Source organism: Astyanax mexicanus, chromosome 10 (assembly GCF_023375975.1).
Source record: "Astyanax mexicanus isolate ESR-SI-001 chromosome 10, AstMex3_surface, whole genome shotgun sequence".
Taxonomy (NCBI): domain Eukaryota; kingdom Metazoa; phylum Chordata; class Actinopteri; order Characiformes; family Acestrorhamphidae; genus Astyanax; species Astyanax mexicanus.
Genome location: NC_064417.1, coordinates 1,312,163 through 1,335,264, shown reverse-complemented (window position 1 = coordinate 1,335,264; position 23,102 = coordinate 1,312,163). Strand labels below are relative to the sequence as shown.

The following is a 23,102-nucleotide window of genomic DNA, read 5'->3' as shown; positions in this document are numbered from 1 at the left end:
GAGACAGAGCAATGGCAAGCGAGAGCAAGCAAGAGGGAGAGAAAGCGAGAGCAAGTGAGAGCGCGAGAGCAAGTACAGAGACAGAAAACGAGTTTTAATAATTGTTGTAGTATTTAGCATCTTTTAAAGAATTTCAAAACTAATTAATATTGTCTGCATGTGAAAATGTGATGATAAATAATGTGTCATAAAGAAAATCTTAAAATACTGTGATTGTGACAATGTTTGTACCAACAGTACCTTGCCACTAGAGGAGGAGTCCTGAACCTTAATGCGGCGTCGCTTTTTCTTCTTCTCTTTCTGGTAACTCCTTTCTTTGTCAGCTTTTTTGGAAGACCTACAACAGGAGCCAGAAAGCATTGATCAAAACCAAATCACTCAAAACAAATACATAAATAAATGAAGGAACGAATAATAATAATAATAAAAAAAAAAAATAATAATAATAATAATCCTCACCGAGTTTTCCGCTTGTTGCCCTTGCCCTCGTCTTCGTCCTCGCTCACCGCCTCGCTAAGCGCCGACTCGCTACCAGATTCTGAATCTGAACGCTTAAAGTCAGAATCGTCAGTATCATCACTCCCCACTGCAAAAAGAAAATAAAAGCAACACTTAGTGTAAGGAAAAAAATGACGATATGAGATGCACTGTGATATAAAGATTCTGATTTGATATATACTGGTTTAGATTTTAATTCTGTGAAGCTTCGTTCCAGACATGTACAAAGTACTAGAGACCCAAATGTGAATAAAAGTAAAAGTGCCCTTTAAAAAAAGTAACTTGAGTAGTTTAAGTGTTCTTTAAGCTCCATACTTAAGTGGATGAACTAAAGTATTCAACTTTTTCAAGTAGTTTATTGTAAAACCTAGTATTGAAGTACTGAAAGTAAAAGTACAGTACTGTGTTATTACTGTAGTTATTACAGAACACAGTGGAAAGTTAGCAGTGCTAAAGGCAGAACGGGAGCAGCATTTTAGTACTTAAGTACAGCAGTGAAGAAAAGAAAAAAAATACCACTCCAGTAAAGTACAGATACACTGACACAGTATTAATAAAGGGGGGCTGAATACTTTTGAACGTCACACTTTTCAGATTTTTATTTGATTAAACTTAAAAACATGTCATTTTCGCTTTACTTCACAATTATGTGCTACTTTGCGTGGGTCTATCACTTAAAATCTTAAAATAAAAATACATTTAAGTGTGTGGTTGTAAGATGACTGGCTTGCAAAAGTATTCATGCCCCTTGAACTTTTCCCACATTCACTGTACAAGCACAACCTCTCATATATGCAGAGTCAACACTGACCCTTCTGTCTTCCTTTCCTTTTCCCCTCCTTTTTAGCCTTGGCTGGTTTTTCTTCATCAGACTCTCCCTCGCTGAGAGAAAGCTTCTTGCGGAGTAAACGATGCCGGCGACCGTTTTTCTTCACGTCCGCGTCCGAAGCAGAGTCCGACGTCTCCTCCTCATCCTCATCTTCATCTTCTGCAACAATAAAGCGTGAGAGACAAACAAACATGTCATTCTAAGACACAATTCAAGAAGACAAAGGACTACGATAAATATTCTGATATCAAAGAACATTAGCAAATAAAATGCTCTGTATAAACTTCAATTCAATGTTATTTATATAGCGCTTTTTACAACAAAGGTTGTCACAAAGCCGCTTTACAGGAAAAACAGGTCCACGCCTCTTATGAGCAGCACCACAGAGATGCTGATTTTATATAGTGACACAGTGGCAAGGAAAAACTCCAAGGAAAAAGGCCAGACCTTTCTCTCCATCCTCCTCATCCTTCACTTTTGAAGACTTCTCATCCTCCTTTTTGCCATCTTCATCTTCTGAGGATGTGGGATCCCCAGATGAGTAATTGGCTTTGATTTGAGCTAGCAGCATCTTCTTAGCAATTCTATTGAAAAGGAGATATAATAAAAGTGTAAAAAATAAATAAAAGATGAATAAGAAAAAAAAAAAAATACTAAAAAGGTAAAAATAAATGCCTTAACTTAAAAGTATTAATACACATCTTAAACTGTACAAAACTCTCCTACACAAACAAGTATTACAAATGAAAAAAATATATTAAATATTTAAACAACTTTTAAAGAAAAGCGTATGAAATTTACTGATCTAATTTATCTTAATGCTTTTTCCCCAGGTGACAACATCTGAATAAGAAAAGCATATTTAGGCACAAAAAAATAAAATTAAATAAATTAAATAAATTAAATAAAAAGGAACAAGCTCAATTTTGAGCAAAAGCATGCTCTAACTAGCAATTTCTTAAAATTAACTAAAAATAAACACAGCCACAGTACAGGTCATACCTATTTTCAGGGTCATCGTCATCGTCAACCACTTGACTGGGCTCATCCTTGGTCTCAGCTTCATCTCCTGATTGAGCAATAACACGTACATTTTATAAATTGGGCACATCAAACACTGAAAATGCCTTACATTAGAAACCAAATAAAAAAAAAGTATAAAATCTCTCTTTGAACACTAGTATTACTGTCTCCCTCCCAAACATACTGGAAACTACCAGCATTTAAAGAAACTAATCGTGATTTAAATTCATTTTTAATAGACTGACACCACTAACATAAATACATAAATAACATAAATACATATTTTGCCAATCTAATACTGATTCTTATATTTACACTTAATATAAGTTCTCCCTTAAGTTTCAGTTGGTATCAAATCAGTACTTTATATCAACAGATCTTCTTAAGTCTATCATTGGTATCAGAAGAGAAATTGGTCTCAGTGTATCCCTAGGTATCAGTGCATCCTTAGTAAAGTCCATCTGAACATTGTTAATGGGTTTAATGGGTTTAACTGGTGAACGGTACAAGGTATAAGAACTTTTTTTACCTGAGGACTGACGGAAGGAGTCGATGCCGGTCACGACAGAATCTACAATAGGTTTCATCTTCTGCCGATCGCCACTCTCCTCTCCAGAGTCGGCAGCCTGCTCCTCCTCTTCCTCATCAGAGGACGAATCTTTCGTAGCATTCCCTTTATTCCTCTGAGACCTACGTTTCTTCTCAAACAACCTCTTTGGACCTTTCTTACCCTCTTTCTTCCCCTCAGTCTCCTGGCTCTTCTCTTCACTCTTCTTCTCCCCCTCATCCTCCTCATCATCCTCATCCTCCTTCTTCTTCTTCTTTCCCTCGTCTTCCTTCTTCTTGCCTCCTCTGGACGACCTCCTGTTGGTGCCGAGCTTGCTCAGACGCTTCATCTCCTTCTCGAGGTCCGAGTCGTGGTTCGAAGAGTCCGATTCCTTCCCCTTCTTCTTTTTGGCGGCTTTTTTCTTGGATTTGGAGGAGTTTCCAGCAGCCTGATCTGAATCCGACGAGCTTTTCATGAGTTTGCGTTTTGCTGTCGTCTTTGTGGACGTTTGGCGAAGCGACCTTCTCTTTTCGTCGCCGTCGCCTGAAACCTTGCCGTTGGGCTCGGCTTTCTGTTCGTCTGAGCTGGCCTCCATCGCTTCTGTCTGGCGAAGGACCTCGGGAACTTCATCGGAGTCTGAGTCGACGGGACTGGAAGGTGGAAGGTCTGGACTATTCTCCTCGTTTTTCTCATTATCCTCATTTTTATCACTCTCTTTTTTATCAGTCTTATGATCGGCATTGTCTTCATCATTGTCTTTATCACCACCACCAGCAGCACCATCGCCATCGCCATCTTTGTTCTTGGTCTTAGTCTTTGAAGCACCAGACTTGCTCTTGCTTCTTCCCTCAGACGACTTGCGCAGTGGAGTGGTCTTCATCCTGGGGGATCTCCTGCTGTCTGCACCTTCCTCTGGTGAAGCAGCACCATCCTTTTCATCCTTTTCAGATTTTGATGTGCTTTTGCCTTTGTCTCTTTTAATCGTGATTTTAAGAGGAACGGGAGTAAGCTTCACAACCAGTTTTTTACGCAAACGGCCAGATTCTTTACCAGACTCCTCAGAGTTGTCATTAGAAACAGAGCCGTTATCTCCCTTACAGTCATCAGCATCAGCAACACTGTTCCCCTCATCCTCTTTTTTCACACAATCTGCAAGACTCTCAACCATTTCGAAGAGTTCTTCAGGGACAGACGGTGGTACGGACACAATGTCTTTGTCTAGAGAGGTTTCACCAGCTACTGTGGACCCGTCCTCACGATCCGGCTCAACCTCACATTTGACGACCTTCGCTTTGGCTTCGCTTTCTTTTGACTCTTTTTCTGTGGTCTCCGCTACAGGCGGAGGACTTTCGCTCATTTCTACATCAGCTGAACCCACGTCTTCTCCGTCCATGTCCTCCTCTGGAACCACTGGAACGTGATCCACAGTGCTATCTACACCCTCTTCTTTTTCCCTACTACTCTGCTCAACATGCTGCGAGTTGGGGACCGCCGCGTTGTCTACGTTTTGAACGTCTGTCGACCCACGCTCTTCTCCGTTCTGGACCTGAAGGTCTCGAAACTCGACCTCCAGCGATTCGTCCAGAGCTGCGTGAACCTTTTTTAGGTCGGCTAACACAGATTTGAACACTTTCAAATGCTTGTATCTGACGATATTGTCTCCAGGCTGGCTTGGGGCCTGTTGAACGAACTGCACGAACGTGCTGTTCAAGCCGTTTGTCGTCTCGATCAGTTTCTTAGTCTTTTTGACGAGTTCTTTTGGAACAGCCAACATTTTGTAGGAAAAGGTAAGAGTCCCCGAGCCATCGGAATTAGTAACGTCCTTTCCGTTCACGGCCGTGATTTTAGTTTTCGGAGGCTTGTGCTTTGAACTCTCTCGCTTCGGTTTCTCACCGTCCACCTTGGCTTTTTTCTTACATTCTAAGTTCTGGAGAATCTTCTCGCATGCTGCGACAATGTCGTTTAGAGGCTCTGGGCTGCACACGTAGCAATGCCACTTGCTATCTTCGTTCATGATTCCAGAGAGCTCCTTCCTCCCGAGGTTGCGCAGGATGCATTTCTTGCAGAAGGCGTTGCTGCAGTAGTCACAACACATGAGGTTTCCTCCCTCAGCACACCATCTGAAAGAGTTTACAGCGATAATGTGTTAGATAAAATTAATATGCTCATTATTGTGTGTACAGACATAAATTAAAAAGGGTCTTAAAAAATAAGTAAGCATTGATTTTACAAAAAAAAATAAAAATCTAAAATTTTACAGCCACAAGAGGGCAGCAATCAATCACTACAGCCTTCTGGGCATCGATGGAAAAAAAAGCTCAGACTTTGAAATTGTTGATTCAGTTTAAAGTGGTGCAATTGTTTTCTACTATTTTTTTAAGTATACAATATTCAGCAACACAGGTGCATCTCACAAAATTAGAATATTAATAAAAAGTTAGTTTTTATTTTAGTAATTTAGTTCATACAATGTGATACTTTCATATATTATATAGGTGTGTTACACATCGGATGATCTATTTTAAGTGTTATGTTCATTTCTTTTATGACTGATGATTATGAAATGAAAACCCAAAAATATGTGTCCAAGAAGAAAATCAGAATATTATTATACAAGACCAATTGTTACTTTTAGCAGTGTGGGCATTGTGCCAAGTCCTGCTAGAAAATGAAACCCGCATCTCCATGATTTAATTTTTTTGATATTGCAATTATACATTACTACAGTACTAACCTGCACTGTTCATCCATTCCATCTTCATCCTTACTGATATCATCACTCATATAATACCTGAAACACGACTGAGAAACAGAAACATTACGGTTAATTCCCACCACTTAATGCAAACACTGAGGTTATATTACTAATAATTACAATATTATTAATATATACTTACCTTGCAGATTAGGACTTTAAGTGCAGGATGCTGATGAACAGAGTCTTTGTGAAAATGATTGACTTGCTTCCCACATGCAGTGCAATTAACAATCTCCTGAAGCTTTTCATCTGAAGAAAAAAAAAGACAAAAATGAGCTTATCAATGCTTTTTTTTGGACTTTTACAGTGATCCACTGGTGATAATCAAATACAAACAGTGTGTACTTCTGGTACAGGTATTTGAGTAATTTATACTTAAATAACAAGCAACTTATTTGCTTAAAATCAGTTCACACACAGGAAGAAGGCCATAGTTATTTATTATTAAGCATTAACATATAAGAAGAACCACTCTATTTCTATTCACAGCACTAAACTCTAAAACAGTCTTAATTTATGTATATAATTCTATATTTCTTATCCTCTTCAGATACATAACCTTTAAATTTAACCAAATCTGCCATAGGCGTGTGTGTAATTATTTTTTTTTGCTAACAATTTGTAGACTGAAAAAGTTTCAGATTCAATGAAATAATTTTTATAATATTTTTTTTTATTTTGGGGTGTAAATTAGGTATCAGACTCTAGTTTAGATTTCTTCTAAACTTCTTTTTTAAGCTGGTCACTAGGAGTGCTGCTACCAAAAATGAATATCACATTTGTTTTTTTTTTTTAACTAAACATATTTATAGAATTTTCAGTATAAATCAAATCAAACATGACATGCTGGAGATTTTCTATTAGCTGCCAGTTCATTTAGTTTAGCAAATTGAAAAAAATTATCTTCCAATATCAAAATGCTAACGAACCTATAGGTTTGTCATGCAATATGCTGCTAAATATGCATTTTTATTTTCGTCAATTTACAAGATTTACTTTGAAACACTTTATTTATTTCTTCATTTTCATACATATCCTACATTTTCCTCCCTGAACACAGAACACTCACCAGGCTGCCTCCGTGGAACCTCATCTTTAACTTTACTCCCTCTGTTCCGAAACTCTGGACCCTTGAAGTCATCTTTTCCTTCATTACTGACAGGTTCTGGCTCTACTACCACAGTGTCTGTAAAAACAAATAAAGAAAAAAAATTAAAGAGAAACATCACGCTAAAACCACGGCTATTTTAAAACAGATGAACAGTTAACTCCGCCTACCTTCTGGTAATCCATCCATGTCAAAGGTTTCATCATTAGCATTAGCATTAGCATTAGAATCATCTACAGGGCAGGCCTGCTCACTCTCACTCGGAGAGTCTGACTCATGAACCTCCACATGTTTGGTCACAACAGCAGGTTTCCTAAAATCAGCAGAGAGAAAAAGAAAGCATGAGAATTTAACACAAACAAGACCCAAAATAACTATTACTGTTACAAATTAACTAAACATATTTCCTTTTCTCAGCTCTAAATGATTGTTCCACAATCATAAAAGTAGTCAGATGTCTAATGAATAGGTTAGAATGAGGAGCTAATGGACATTAGTGGGGTTATTTCAAGCTATACTACTCTTAAAAGTTTCCTATTTTCCTATTCTTATGCAAACGACAGAAAAATTATAATACTTATTTAAATTAATTACAATATAGTGTGCCCAGAGGTAATTGAGCAGATAAACAATAGTTATTTCTATTTAAAGACTGTTTTATGCCACTGTTGTAAGGTTTAATTATTATTTTAAATATTCAGACATTGACATGTAAACATGTTAGTTCCAATTGCATCAGGGATGTCTCTGAACCGTGATTCACGTGATTCAATCGAGTGGAAAAGATCCGGATCATCGATTGATCAAAAATGTAAGGGCCTAATAAACCACACTATACTGTTATTACTGTCTCCCTCCCAACAATGAAGGCAAAACCTAGCATTAAAAAATATATCAATTATTTAATGATTAATTATTACTTAATTGTGATTAATGACAATTGTTGGTGTTAAATTTTTTGTTTTTTGGTTGCATATTTTAATGACAATTATCTATATAGTTGTATAGTACTTGTTTATTATCTGATAAAAACAACTGCTATTACGATAATAGTTAAAAATGAGTTTTAAAAAACCTTAAGTGACGACTTGTACGATTTCTTTCTTTTGTTTACTGCACTGCCAAAGTATTGTATTGGGAACAGTAGATTCTCAAAATCAAATCATCAGGACATGCCTATGGTTCTTCCATCCTTCTGAACAGGTTTTACTCATTCAAACAGCTCAGAAATGTGGATAAATGCTTAGTTTTAATGTTCTACTCAGTAAAATGGGGTAAAATGTGGGGTTTAAATTGGGTTTTGGGGTCATAATCAGAGATCTATTCAGCAACGAGGCTCAGAAACTTTAGAACTCACCTCTTTGAGCGAGAAGTGGCCTTCAGAACTTCAGTGGAGCAGCCAGGCTGTAAACAGAAATAAAAACAGAAAAATGTCTTTTAAACGATTATCTACACAGATCATCAGTACAGAGAATTAATACTATTATCTTCAACTACTAACTACTTCTGTATTACAGATTTTTTTTATTACTTTAGTTAGTGCTACATGTTCTGAACATGATTCAACCAACTATGAGTGAAGCACAACCAAAAAAATAAAGAGTTTACAATAATATTTACATTTTTCCTATGTTTTGTCTGATCTGATGAAGGCCTTGTGTGAAGGCCTTCACTGATTTGACAATAAAATTGAGCATGACTGATATAGACGAGTGAAAACATTTAAAAACACATGATCAAATTTAAGTGAACACATTGTCTACAGGAAATAAATATTATTAAAAATATAGCATATTCACATGCTTTTTTTTAACATAATTTAGTTACTGTATTTTACAGACTATAAGGTGCACTATTAGTGAAGGTCTATTTTCTGGTCTGGATTATGAAGAGCATTTTCACCAGATTATAAAGTGCACGGTCAATTTTGGGGAAAATTAAATGATTTTAAGTCTGCCTTTATAGTGTGAAAAATACAATATTACAGCTAGTTATTTTTAAAAAGAATAAAGCACAAAAACAGATTGATGTTGAAAAATGTTTCCATACTTTTACAGTTCACAGTATGCAGAATGACTTGGTCAAGTCATAAGTGAGACACCTTAAACTAATACAAGTTTCAACAGACAATTAAATGAACAGGTACCTTTTCCATAATTTGGTCATTGGTGGTTGAGTCATTTGAAGCCATTTTACCTGCAAATGAAGAGAAAATTAATGTGTTAGTAAATATTAGAGCACATATGTTTCAACTAAACTAATTTAATCCTAAATACAGATACAATAAAATATATTATCCTACCCCTATTTAGTACTTATTGGGGAGACACCAGTCATCTATATGAATAATACATCAGGTCACTCTTACCACAAGAGATTTCATCAAATTGGGGTGCAGCAGTTTCCTCCTCTGGAGAATGATCCAGGAACTCATGAAGTTTAGTCACCAATGTATTTAGCTTACTGGATCTAAAAAATAATAATATATAAAGATTTTAATGTCATTTTAAACATGCCAGACACTTAAGTGTCTTAAGTTCAATCTAAAACTACTGATTACTAAAAAGGTACTTAGTTAGATAGGTGGATATGGGTATATGGGTAGTTAGGCAGATACACTAACTGGGGGATAAGGCAAACCGACCAATCAAATGTAAACACTGACCATCATTAAACAGTCTGATCCATATCCTAAATCTGCTGAATCCATGAAGCAAGAGGGTGATACAGCAAAAATAAAATATCATAATACTGCAAGCTTTTCATTAAGACCATCTGAGCATATTTTAAATCCCATTTAAACAACTAAGCAACTAACTAAGCAGCACCAACCAAAATGCTGTTATTTTACATCCGAAAAAAGAAAAAACAAACAGGAAAATTATATTTAACTTTTCATTGGTTCATAATAAAGTAAACAACATGCTTATATGGGATTATAAGGGAACTTTATCCTGATATACAGCTCTCCGAACCTGGCAAACTGTGGCACATACATTTAAATACCTAAGAAAAAAAAATAAGCAAGCTGTTTTCAGCACTGACTAAAATGTTTGTGTTTTATGTTTCATGTTTTAGGTTCTTTTTGTGTCAGTCTTTCACATTTTGCTCACAGTTCTCCACTTATCAGTAGGGCTGCAACAATATACTTGACATGTTGTTTACAGTTTCTAACATTACCACATTACACAAAGTTCCAAGGACAGAAACGCAATGAGAGAGAGAGAAAGAGAGAGAGAGAGAGAGAGAGAGAGAGAGAGAGAGAGAGGGAGAGAGGGAGAGACGGAAAGAGAGAGACAGAGAGAAATGGGTAAATGGCTCACTTGCACAGTTTACACTCAACTTATTCTGTGACTCCGAAAGAGCCCAAATATAACAGATTACATATTTACTCACTAAATATCTGTATTTTCCATGTTTAAACATCTGGACAATTAAATGGATTTTATGTTCAGCTGTTTCTATCATTTTTTTTTAAAACAGAGCAGTGTAAAGCAGGAGCACATACAGTGAGTTAAGGGGGAAACTCTTTGTTTCTCTTTCTCTATCTGTCTCTCCTTCTCTCCCTCTCTGTTTGTGTCTCTTTTTGCCCGCCTCTATGTGTGTCTCTCTTCCTGTTTGTCCCTCTTTCTCCCCCTCTATTTGTGTCTCTATCTCTGTCTCTTTCGCCCCCTGTATCTGTGTCTCTCCCTGTCTCCGCCTCTCTGTCTGTCTCTCTCTTTCTCCCCCTCCATCTACCTGTGTGTCTCTTTGTCTGTCTCTCAATCTCCCCCTCTATCTATCTGTGTGTGTGTGTGTCTCTCTCTCTCTGTCTCTCTCTCTCTGTCCTTGTTTATTGACATTATACGTCATCACGTGGGAACGTTATCTAGCGTGCTTTAGCTAATAACTGAATGAGCTAGCAGAGCCGGTCAGCCCCACATGGATCTAAACAGACTATAAATTAGGCAGTTTCGGGTCTGTAAGGGTTAAATAACCCAGTAAAACAAACATTTTTCTATACTGACCTTCTGCCACAGATACTCTGTTTCAGAGAGCTGCACACCCCCTGCGCCCGGCCAGTTATTATTATTATTCATAACTCGGAGCTGAGTAGTCCAGGTCCAGAAAGTAAAAATCAAATCCCAGGATCTTCTTCCAAGCAGCTGTAACAAAAATCCTGAGGTGGATTTTTACTCTGTAGACCTGGACTACCCGGGCTCTAGTTATGAATAATATAGTTAAACAGGTAGCTAGCTATAAGTGAATTGAGCTAAGACAGTTTTGTCACCCGCAGCAGCTCAACCAGCCGGTAAATACAACTCAAATAACCGCAGACAGGTTTATAAAAAGACGCTTCTCTGCAGCTAAAACACCTGAGGAGAATCCTTCAGGCGGTGGAATAAAAACCAGGGCCTTTCATGAAGCGCGTGTGTCTTTGCTTTGGTCTTTATTGTGGTTCTTTTCCTCTTTCTCCTGCTTTTTTTCTATAACGTGCAAATTAACGTGTCGCTCAGGTCACCAGCTAACTAACTATTTAACGTTATTAGCTAACCTAGCATCCATGTGCAGCTGCAAGTCAAGTGCTGGTTCTGCTCAAATACAAACAAACACACATCAGCTATTAGCTAACATGCTAACCTGGCTAAAACAGTGAGTGCAAGAAGATACGTGCAGCGCTATACAGTACCCGGTGTTATGCCTATTTGTGCTTCACGTCGATATGTGCTGCTTAGCGTCTCTGCACATGCGCGGAGCCACGTTTTTTCTATATTTTTTGTTTTGATTTGTTTTCACGTGCTTTTCATTGCTAGTTCTGTTCTACAGCTACAATCTGACAGTTTTACTATTTTTACTTGAATTTTACAAAAATGTTAATGACATACAAATTGAAAAAATAATACGTATAAAAGAAAATATTCCACTTTTTTAACTAATAACGCCCAAGCCAATAACTACGTTACTGCAGCAAGTTAGTTAGCCATGCACAATTGTAAAAAACACACCCTAGAAAATGTAGCTTAGCTAACGCTTGCAGAATTATTAATAAAAACACGCAGCAAAAAAAAAATTACATTAAAAATGCTGTCTCCACGCATGCGCTGAACAGACAAGTAGCGCCCATCGACAGGCAGCACAAACCGACGGGACACCGGTAAATTCCGCCGTCAGTACCGGCAGTTAGCTACCAAGCTAGTTAGTTAGTTAGCAAGCCGACTGCTAAAGCTGCAGCAGCTAAAGCTAACAGTAACAGTAACAGAGCGCAGAATAAGAAACAGCGCAGAGTACCTGCTGCAAACACCACCGGAGATCCGTCTCTACCCGCCGAACCCGCTACTCCCCCGCCCGCAGATCCGCCTCTCTGCCCGGTTTAAAACGGGCTGCTGCCTGCTTTAACTTCAGCGCAGGAGACAAAGCAAGAGCGCCATCTTGCCGGATGACTCGAGTCGGTGTTAAAATGGCGCATCGCCTCAGCAAATCCCGGCGACACACAGCGGAGCCGCGCGGGGCGGAGAGCGCGCGCCTTCCCGCCACTCAGAGCCATAACTCACACCCATAACTTTATTACCATTAACAGCGTTTACCTCTCATTATTTATAGATTATAAGTTGTTATTTTGAGATACTCTTTATTCTAAAATAACATCTCATCATTTTTAAGATGTGCTAACTATTTTAATGTCATTACATAGAGATAAATATCATTTCGAGATACTATCTCAATGTTTTGATACTAGCTAAGTTGTTATTTTGACTCCTAATTCTGAGATACTATCATTATTTTGATATAAAATAATGAAATATATATACATTTCTGATACTTTAATTTTAATACCAGCTAAGCTATTTTGAGTTCTATTTTTTGAGATACTAAGCTGGTATTTTGAGCATCATAATTCTGAGATACTATCTCAATTTTAAGATACAATCATTATTTTGGGATTCTAAGTTGTTATTTTGAGTCATTATTTTGAGATGTGAAGTCATTTAAAAATCCCGAGTCAATATTTTGAGGTGCTAATAATTTTAAAATATCAAAATCATGTTCTTTTGTTATTTTAATGTGTCATTACTTAGAGGTATTACATCATACTTTTCAGATTCTAAGAAATAATTTTGAGAGGTCAAGTAATTGTTTCCAGACACTATTTCGTAGTTTCTAACACTAAGGTGTTTTTTGCTCTTGGGCTTTTACCTCAAACTAATGTGATTAGTTTGTATTAGTGTTAAATTTGTTTTTGGAATTATAACAAAGTAGTTATAACTGACTGACTAATACTGTAGATGTATTACTCTGTTGTACACAAATAGTCAATAAAGCATTAGACAGCCAATCAATATAATTAATAAAAATTAATATTGTGGTTGGTGTGGTGCAGTGGATAATACACCCGCCTACCAGTGAGCTACCATGTGGGAGACTAGGGTTCAATTCCATATCTGGGTAACAGGAGGACCAGTGAGTTTTTAGGCTTTCTTGGGCACATCATAGCGTTCAGTAGCTCCTCCATTTCCACTTCCTGTTGTGTTTACATGGATTTTTGTGGAAACGCACACCCAAAGTGTAATTACGGTGCGCGGCAGTGGACAAATAGCTATTTTATTAAACTCGAGGAGATGAAACTCAGACGGGACTAAAATTACCGGAGGAGCACGGAGTTCAGAGGAAAACAGTAGATAATTCAGCCTGTAATTTTCTCAGAGGACGTCTGAGAAAAACACATACGTGATCGTTCTGGATGGGAATAAAATCACAGAGGATAAAAACCTCTGTGAACCCCAAGAAAAACTAATCCCATCCGGATAGGGCTTATGCTGCGCAACACCAATAAGCGTCCATGTGCAAGACCCCTAACACTAAATTGGCCGAACTATTAGAAATTACCTTATAAGTCGCCCTGCATAAGAGCGTCAAATAAATGCTGTAAATGTGATGTGAAAATAAATTATTGTGCATTTGTTTCTTTTTTTAAAAAAGCTGGTTTTATGTTAATGTTCTTTTTTTTAAGCTGACAATGCCACAGCAGACCTGTACAAGGCAGCCTGGTTTTTATAGCTAGGGCTGCAACTAATGATTATTTTGCAGAAAAACAGGTAAACATTAGATGTTTAATACATTTAAAAATAAATATAAATGTCTAGATGTTGTACCCCACGTTTTTGTGTAATGCAGTACTGTTATAAATTAATGATTAGTCGACAATGAAATTTGTAATCAACCAATTTATATAATCGACATTGTCGATTATATCGACTAATCGTTGCTGCCCTATTCATAGTCTTCCTATATTATGGATTCACATGCAGTCCATGTAACCAGGATACGGTTAGATATCTGAAGCAGATCTACCACAAATCAAATTGTCAGCAGGTTAAATCGTTTAGCAGGTTTAGTAAACATCTATCTACAGGCATAAAGTCATGTTTAAACACAGTTAATATTTATATATTAGCTTAGACATGTTGTGTATCTAACTGCATGTTTTCAGTTAAGATTAGTGAAGCAGTGCAGCTGCGCAGAAACGCAGAAAAACATAAAAACGCGCCGTTTAAGTTAAATAACTATATTTACCACAAACCAACTCAAACAAGTGTTTGTTTAGACTAAAACTGAGTAACTGTGTGAATCTGAGCCCCTCAGCTCGCCGGGTTCACTGTAATGATAATTATATTATATTATATCAGGTTATATGAGTTTATGCTCAGGTGTGCTCCTACCTGCGCGCCTCGCTGCTCATCTCTTCACCGTGCGGATCTGTGCTGAAGCTGCATTTCCAGACTGAAGTTAATCTGTGATATTTAGCGGCAGAAGGAGGAGAAAAACACTGAAACGCTCTCTCAAATCAGACAAAGCGAGGCGCCATCTTTCCCCCCAGCAACAGAGGCGCTGATTGGCCTATTAAGCTCAGGCCCGGGGAGCGCCCTCATTGGCTAAAACCCCGTTAGAGAGGGAATATTCAACAACACACGAGGCTGATTTTCTAATGTCTGGATGTGTCCAGAAACTTCCACTCCTCTTTTTCTGTTCCTTTTCTTACTGTTCCTCTCCTCCTCCTCTTCTTCCTTTTGCTCCTCTTCTTTCCTACTACTCCTTTTATCCACCTCATCCTTTCCTATTGCTCCTCTTCTCTTCCTCCTCCTTTCCCTTTCCTACTACTCCTTTTTCTCATACTTCTCATATCTTACTTCTCCCTTCCTACTGCTCCTCTTCTCTCCTTTCTTCCCCCCTTCCTACTACTCCTCTTCTCTTTCTCCTCTTACTTTCCTACTGCTCCTTTTTCTTTCCTTCTTTCCACCTACTCCTTTTGCTCTTACTTCTCATATCTCCATTCTCCCTTCCTACTGCTCCTCTTCCCTTCGTCCTCCTTTCCTACTACTCCTCCTTCTCTTCCTTTGTTACTGCTCTTTGCTTTCAAATCACTCTAATATTGCCCTAGATCATATATTGTCACTTCAACTTTGGGGATTTTATAGAAGTAGTTGTATTGTTCCTACACAGTGTATTACAAAATACAATAAATACATAAATTAACGAATGTTTAATACATTTTAAAAAAGTGTGCTCGGTGGGCATGTGAAAAATAATGTCACTTTAGTATTCCTAAAAGACTTCCTGGGTAGAAATGTATCTGCTACCAGGGAAAAAGCCTCAGAAGTCGTTGGGTGTAATGTAGGCACTAGATATATTACAGAGTTAAACTGTATATGAACTGTGAAATCCCACTTTATTAGAATAAAATAAAAATAAAAATAAAAAAAAAACACGTGCTAGGAAGGTGTGAAAAAGTTAACCTCTTTATTGCAACACACTTAGCAAAACACAGACATTCATTTACACTAAACGAGGGCTTCTTCTCTGCTGGTTCACTGGAAGTTCAGACGAAAGCTCTTCTCCTGCTCTTTGCTCCGGCTCTCACACAGCTTCGACACTTCTTCCACGCGCCTCTGCAGCAGAACTGTACAAAGAACATGGCAAATAAATTAAATAGCATGTACTGGACATGGATTAAAACAGCATCATACCTTCTGTTTAGTTTATCAAATAGTTGAGATACATTATGGGATAAATTCACAATTCATAAAATCGAGAACAGAGATTATATATATATAGCAATGTTTCTGGCACTCAAACAACACATGGCTGAAATGTAAATGAAATACTAACCAGAGTTCTGTTCGACCCACTGGAGGGAGTCCATGTGTGCGTTGAGGATTTTGCAAATCTGCTGGAGCTGAAATAGGAGGAATTTAAAATGGGATATTTAACTTTGGTGTCAATCATTTTAGACAAGGTCAAAAGAAAAAGTGGGACTCTCGAATAGTTTAAAACAGAATAACTTAAAAGATGCTTTAAAGAATTTAAATCTATGAATTCTTAATAAAAAAAAAATGTAAAAAAAGCCAAATAAATAAATTTATCAAGCATGGCAGACAGAAAATCTGTTTGTGGTTTTATAGAAGCCCCACATTGTTGTATTAATCGGTGTATGTATAAAACTTTACATACCGGGTCACTTGTGTCTGCTGGCCCATTGGATGTATTAAGATGTTCAATTATTTCTTTTAGGTCTTGGGACATTCTCTTCAGCTGAGCATCAACATTCTCTGCCAACTTGTACCTTCAGAGAGATGAGCATTAGAGCATTAGAAATAGAGAAGTCTATAAATAAACTAAAATAATTTTTGAGGGGGAAAAAAAAAATGTGATCATAGTTAGAGGAAGTGTAAAAACAAGTCTGTAATAAATATATATATATATATATCGCTTACGTTCTCTCTCGCTCCTCGTCTGCATTTTGCATATAGATGGTTCCACTTTGCTCCTTCACAGATTCCTCCAGTGGAGCGAGAAGATCCTCCAGCTCTTTCTGTTGGGATAAGATGAAGTCCAACTCCTGATCCAACCTGAGGCAGAGACCAAACAAATACAGGTTTTCATACAAAACTGTCTTTTACATTATATACCATTCAAACGTTCCTATTCAACCAAATGACGATGCGCAGTCGTACCTTCTTTGGTCCAGTTTAACTTTCTCCATGTCTTTATGAAGAGCTGTAATCTAAAAGAAATAAATATACAAATCAGTTATTGCTATGGGTCGACTTTAAATACGAAAATAAAAGTTACACAGATCTACATTTGTTAAAAGGACATAAAAAATAAAAATAAAAAAAAAGTATAGTTACCTTTTCTCCATTTTCCACCAGCATCCGATCCCAGGCATTGACCTGAGTGGCCTGCTGAAGAAAGTGCCTCTCCTGATCCTCCAACTCAGAACTCCACTTATTGATTAAAGCCTCCAGCTGGGCATAAGACATCACTGGTGCAGCGCTGAATTAAAGAGTGAATTTAGTGAAATATAATCAGCAATTTGAAGCCTTAAATTAAACTCTAAACCATAAATATATTTTTTTATTAATAGCTGAAATGTGTTCCTTTGAAGTAATGAAACATACCAGTCATTCTTAAAATTTTTATAAACATTTCCTAACCTTAAAAAAAAAACTTTGTGGTCATTTCCGCCTCTGTAGCGCCCTCTCAGGATCAACTGTGCTATAGGTGTGGATGATGTTTCCGTGTACTCAGCTCAGCCAATCAGCTCGCCCTCCTGCCCCGCCCTTAAACCCATACATCACCGTGCCACTCCCAAACTACCCCCCCCCCCTTTTTTTTAGCCCTTTTTTGAGCTGAGGGTGGAGTCAGCTAAAATCAAGGGGTTTAGTTAACCTTTAAAAACTCGCTGATTATATTGTTTCACTATTTACATACAAATATTTTAAAAATACATTACTTAACTCTCTCAGCCTTAGCATTATTACATACCTGACCGTGATGCCAGCTGTGGAGGCGACTGTAGAAATGGCTGGTGCAGCAGAGACAACTGGCTTCAGACCCAATGAAAATCCTGTAAGAGCTGCTGAAGTAGCGGCAGCTATTAAAATATATATATATATATATATATAAAAAAGACCATTAGTTCCAGAGGTTCCAAAAGCAATGAGATGAGATCATATTAAGGAGTTAAAGATTAGGCTGTAACTAATGATTATTTTGGTAGTCGACTTATCAGGCAATTATTCTTCCAATTAGTCGATTAGTCAACGATTATTTCTGTCATGCCCTCCATCTGTTTTTGCTGTTTCTAGCTTTCTATGTCTTTGCTTTAAAACAACAGAAACAGCTGAATATCGGATTTCTGATTATAATTGGAGAAGATCATGTAGTCAGATGGAACCAGAAGCAGAGGAAAAAGTAGGATAAGTGCAACACCAAGTACACCATCCGAACTGTGAAGCATGGTGGTGGAAGCATCAAAGGTTGGGGTTGCTTTTCTGTAAAGGGAACAGGACGACTGCACTGTATTAAAAGGAGGATGGATGGGGTCATGTATTTAAAAATTTTGGTCAACAATCTCCTTTCCTCAGTAAGAGCATTGAAGATGGGTCGTGGATGGGCCTTCCAGCATGACAATGACCCGAAACACACAGCCAGTGCAATTAAGGAGTGGCCTAGCCAGTCTCAAGACCTGAATTCACAGAAAATCTTTGGAGATTGCTGAAAATCAATGTTGCCCTGTGACCAATACAAAATCTGCAATATCTGGGGAAGATCTGTATGAAGGAGTGGGCCATAATCCCTGCTCCATTGTGTGCAAACTTGAACAAGAACTAGAGGGAATGTCTGGCCTCTAATTGCAAACAAATGTTTCTGTACCAAATATTTATTTCTGTTTTTCCTTTCAACAAAAAACTTTAATTTTAAATAAAATGCATATTATTTACCTGTTGTTGCAGCAATAGAGGTGGCGGTTCCTAAAGGTTTTAGCATCAGGCTCGGGAGAACCGCGGCTGCAGAAGTCGCTGCTGGGGCTATCGAAGCTGCTGGGGCTCCCACTGGTGGAACAGAGAACATACAATGTGATTTAAATCCATATTTCCTTCTAGATTCTTCTAAAACACTGGATTTGTTATCCAGAACTTGAACTTACATGTGAAGCTGGAGCCTGCTGCTGAGGGTATGGGAGTAGCAAACAGTGAGGATCCTGGAGCCGCCAAGCCAGCTGCTGCAGTAGCGGTGGGAGCTGGAGTGGCTAGAGGAAAAAGACGTTAAATTAGCCATTAAATACTAATAATGATAATAAAAACCCAACAACAGACAACTTGTCATTTACTGAGAAATATTAAACTTATACAACAAGTTTAATTTTAGAGAAGAGTCAAAGAACCCTTCATGAACATGCATACACTACTGATCAAAAGTTTTAGAAAACGCCTATGTTTAGTAGCCGAGTAGAAGCAGTGCTGTATGATCCAAACAATCTGTTTTATTATTTTATCTTTATCTTATCAGTGACTTTTTTCCTGAAGTTCTTTTCCTGTCGGACTAACTCAAATTCTTCTCTTCTCTGCTGAAACTGAGACTCAGTCCTTAATCATGTTAATCTAAAGAGCTAAAGGCTAAAGCTGCTGTTCCCATGTGGGTCAGCCAGACGTCTTCCTGTAGCAGTTTTTCTGGCGTCATCTGTAATTTCTCTAAAGAACTACATACGTACTACAGATGTATTTTTCCAATAAGGTACAGTTGTTTCTCTTAAATCGTTTTTATACAAACCTGCAGGTTTGATCCCAAAGCCAGCTCCGAGAGTAGGGCCTGTAGAGACGGGTGCAGTACTTGTGAGACCTGACCAACAGAAGGAAAGAGGAGAGGGTGAAAAAAGAGAAAAGAAAAGAATGGTGTCATTAAAACTGTATGAATCTTTAAAATTATGAGTTTCTTTGATTTTACCAAATTTAAATCAAGAGGAAGATGGATGATCACAAGCCATCAAACCACCAAACTGAACTACATGCATTTTTGCACCAGGAGTAAAGCAGCATAAAGTTATCCAAAAGCAGTGTGTAAGACTGGTGGTGGAAAACATGTTAAGATGCATAAAGAAACAGGGTTATTCCACCAAATATTGATTTCTGAACTCTTAAATCTTTTTCTTGTAACTTACGCAAAATACACCTAAAATAGCAAAATCAGAAACACTGATTCAGAATCCAATAGCCAATATTTAAATCACAAAATAATCAAGTACTGAATAGCTATATAAATGATTTCTGCCAGAACATAAAATAAAAGTTAATTGTACCCATGCAGACCCCTGGTACTGTCCTGAATAGGGACAATATATTTTTTTTAATTAAGTGTTTTTTCATATTGCCAAGAGTATTGTTATCACGAAAATGCCATGAAATATAGTGATATTGTTTTAGGGCTATATCGCCAACCCCTAATCCTAAAATCAGGATAAACCACAGACCTGTAGGCTGCACACCCAGCGACAGGGCGGGAGTGGTCTGCACTGCCGGGGCTGCAGTGGTCTGAACTTTGGTCATCCCGAAGCTGAAGCCTCCTGTAGACGGCTGAGCTCCGGCTGTAGTCTGAGCACCAAGACCTCCCAGTGTAAAGCCTGTTCCAGTGGAGGAAGGTGCTGCTAGACCCCCCAGAGACACTCCAGTACTGGCAGGCTGAGAGGCAGTAGGCAGGCCCAGGCCTAGTTTCGCAGTGGGTGCACTAGAAGTGAGAAAACATTTAAAATTATTTTAATTATTTTACCCCATTCTTCTTTATAACATCACACTTTTCAAATTTTTATTTGATTAAAAATGTTATAATTATCGATCATCTTCGTTCCACTTTACAATTATGTGCTAATTTGTGTTGGTCCATCATTTAAAATCTCCATAAAATACATTTAACTTTGTGGTTGTAAGACAACACAATGTTAAAATGTTTAAGGGGTATGAATACTTTGAAAAGCCACTGTAGGTAGACATACAGGGGTTGGATAATGAAACTGAAACACCTGTCATCATTTTAGTGTGGGATTTTAGGTTTCATGGCTAAATTGGAGCAGCCTGGTGTTCAATCTTCATTAACTGCACATTATTGCACCAGTAAGAGCAGAGTGTGAAGGTTCAATTAGCAGGGTAAGAGCACAGTTCTGCTCTAAATATTGCAATGCACACAACATTATGGGAGACATACCAGAGTTCAAAAGAGGACAAATTGTTGGTGCACGTCTTGCTGGAGCATCTGTGACCAAGACAGCAAGTCTTTGTGATGCATCAAGAGCCACGGTATCCAGGGTAAAGGACCAACCACATCCAACAGGATTAACTGTGGACGCTGTAAGAGGAAGCTGTCTGAAAGGGATGTTCGGGTGCTAACCCGGATTGTATCCAAAAAACATAAAACCACGGCTGATCAAATCACGCAGAATTCAATGTGCACCTCAACTCTCCTGTTTCCACCAGAACTGTCCGTCACCACAATCAATTATTGTGCTCTAAAACCAGCTGTTTCAGTTTCATTCTCCAACCCCTGTATCTATCAGTACAGCGTCTTCTCTCAGTAATACCTGTACAAAAAGTCTTACCCGAAGGAGAATCCTCCAGGAGCAGGAGCGGTGTTCTGCGTCGCAGCACCGAAACTAAATCCCCCCTGTGAAGCTCCATTGTTGGCCGCGGGCTGAGCGAGCAGTCCTGCGATCTGAGACGTCCCGATGGAAGCCTGGGTCTGGGGCTGGGCCTGAGGCTGAGTCGGGGCTCCGAACGTAAAGCCCCCTGCGGCCGGGGTGCTGGTCAGCTGTCCAAAACCTGTAGCAGCAGCCGGAGCTGAGCTGGTAGTTTTAGGGGTTCCAAAAGTAAAGCCAGAACCAGCACTGGCCTGTCCGAAACTGAAGGACATCTTCCTCTCTTTAAATACTGAAATATTAGATAAAGAATATTAATAAATAGGATCGTTACAAAACAAGTTGTCTCTTTTAAAGCAACCCTGTTCATGATTTATTACAGTACATCCCTCAATGTTGACTTTATTATTATTATAAGATTATTATAAATTATAAGAGAAATTTTACAAAATAATTCAAGTCTGGCATGGGGGCTAGATAATACCACCAATTTTGCTGACTGTCCCAATGTCCTATCGTCTCCAGATAATTGACAGCATCTTAAAGAACTGAATAAGATTATAGTACATTTCCTGAGATTACTAAATATGGAATTTTAATTATTTTATATTATTTAATATGATTTAGATATTATTAACTTTTCTAATGTTTTTATGTGCTGTTGCTTTGCTTGTGTTCTTGTTTATACCAAATTTACACTTTAAAGGGACTTATCTCTCTCCATCTACGCACAGTGTGTGTGTGTGTGTGTATAAAAGTCATATAGACATATGTATAGAGATATAGACTTATAGAAAGCTAGAGATAAACACACACTCTTGCTGTGTTGAGGTAAATAAAGTAAATAAGGTAAAGTAATTACCCGGCTCAGCTCTCAGCTAGTCATGCTTTCGCTAGTTAGCTTAGCTTAGCTATGTTGTTAGCTCTGCTCGCTAACTAAGTGAACTAGGCTAATGTTAAGCTTGTTACCTAAACACTCCTGCTGATGTGATTTAATCTATAATAATAAACTCTGCAGTAACTGAGAATAAATCCTGAAACAGCAGTACAACTGATTTACCTCAGAAAAAGTGCAGAAAGCCGGATCCCATTCCTGTAAAACTCCTCGCGCGGAAAAACAAGTCCGTCAGCGCGGCGCTACTGACACTGCGCAGGACCAGAGGGCACATCTCAAACGCTTCATGCTGCCTACATAGTGAACTACATAGTCCATTAATAAAGGCTGTTAACCGCATTTAGAACAGTCCCTAGCATAAAGGAAGGGAGTCAATTGTGATCGAGCCGGAGTTTCCCCTACGTTTGCCTGTTTAAAATAAAGGCTCTTCTCTTTATACCGTTTTATAGAGTTTTATAATAATAATGTAAATATATTTTTTTATATATATAAAATCAAATTTAGCTGTATTTAAAATTCAACTTTGAATGCGTTAGACTATTAAGAGTAAAACAAACACATATTTATATATTTTCCATTAAACATTAAGAGTTGTATAGTAGTGGTTGGTAGTTTTCTTTAAATTTTTGTCAAAAATTAAATGAGGCAATTAATATAGTTAAAATCTGTCTAAAAGTTGCATAAAAGTACCTAATAAGGTACGTTTTACGTTTTTTTTCTTATTCAATTTATTCCCTTGCTTACTATGAGACCACTAAACTGTCTTTTTGGTATATTGAATATTGGTATTTTTATATTTAAAAAAAATCAAGTGCATGCAAATAAAAAAAAAATAATAAAAAGTAAAATGTATTAGTTAAAGCAGAGGTAAAATACAAAAAAAAATCATATAGACTATAGGGCTGTGTCCCAAACTGCACAAGACCCCACCTAATTGTATTTAGCGTGTATTTATTGTGTAGTGTTTATTTTAAAAAATGTATGTGTGTGATTTGGGAGAC

The 23,102-nt window shown here is 37.8% G+C and overlaps 2 protein-coding genes across 3 annotated transcripts in view; both read right to left on the bottom strand.

The window, feature by feature from the left end:
* The window catches only part of atrx (ATRX chromatin remodeler), a 47,167-nt gene extending 32,546 nt beyond the window's left edge, over positions 1–14,621 (bottom strand). Inside the window, exons 1-14 of one of the 2 annotated variants that reach the window (XM_007228422.4) lie at positions 14,461–14,621; positions 9,132–9,232; positions 8,910–8,959; positions 8,121–8,167; positions 6,934–7,076; positions 6,725–6,841; positions 5,795–5,904; positions 5,632–5,699; positions 2,880–5,017; positions 2,330–2,396; positions 1,775–1,911; positions 1,310–1,486; positions 460–586; positions 241–337 (exon numbers count right to left, since the gene is read on the bottom strand). In XM_007228422.4, the coding sequence (XP_007228484.3) occupies positions 241–337; positions 460–586; positions 1,310–1,486; positions 1,775–1,911; positions 2,330–2,396; positions 2,880–5,017; positions 5,632–5,699; positions 5,795–5,904; positions 6,725–6,841; positions 6,934–7,076; positions 8,121–8,167; positions 8,910–8,959; positions 9,132–9,232; positions 14,461–14,480 (3,399 nt within the window). In that variant the 5' untranslated portion in view covers positions 14,481–14,621. Of the gene's footprint in view, positions 1–240; positions 338–459; positions 587–1,309; positions 1,487–1,774; positions 1,912–2,329; positions 2,397–2,879; positions 5,018–5,631; positions 5,700–5,794; positions 5,905–6,724; positions 6,842–6,933; positions 7,077–8,120; positions 8,168–8,909; positions 8,960–9,131; positions 9,233–12,031; positions 12,210–14,460 lie in introns of those variants that run through there. The other variant, XM_007228423.4, reaches the window with a different exon arrangement.
* An 898-nt stretch (positions 14,622–15,519) lies between these two features.
* Positions 15,520–22,392, bottom strand: nup62l (nucleoporin 62 like). The gene is made up of 13 exons (XM_007228424.4): positions 22,267–22,392; positions 21,171–21,498; positions 20,052–20,305; positions 19,355–19,423; positions 18,732–18,833; positions 18,526–18,636; positions 17,567–17,675; positions 16,930–17,074; positions 16,753–16,802; positions 16,513–16,647; positions 16,250–16,361; positions 15,908–15,974; positions 15,520–15,698 (listed from the first exon to the last, which is right to left on the bottom strand). Exons 2-13 carry the CDS (start codon positions 21,479–21,481, stop codon positions 15,607–15,609), a joined length of 1,557 nt encoding a protein of 518 aa, XP_007228486.3. The 5' UTR covers positions 21,482–21,498; positions 22,267–22,392; the 3' UTR covers positions 15,520–15,606.
* Positions 22,393–23,102: the final 710 nt, after the last annotated feature.

What these genes read in the sequence shown, in the direction of transcription:
- nup62l (XM_007228424.4), bottom strand. Translation starts at nt 21,481, where the DNA reads ATGTCCTTCAGTTTCGGACAGGCCAGTGCTGGTTCTGGCTTTACTTTT. An exon ending in AGCAGGCTCCAGCTTCACAT is followed by an intron (nt 18,637 to 18,731) that starts GTAAGTTCAAGT and finishes CTGTTCCACCAG; the next exon opens with TGGGAGCCCCAGCAGCTTCG. An exon ending in GTGGGTCGAACAGAACTCTG is followed by an intron (nt 15,699 to 15,907) that starts GTTAGTATTTCA and finishes TTCTTTGTACAG; the next exon opens with TTCTGCTGCAGAGGCGCGTG.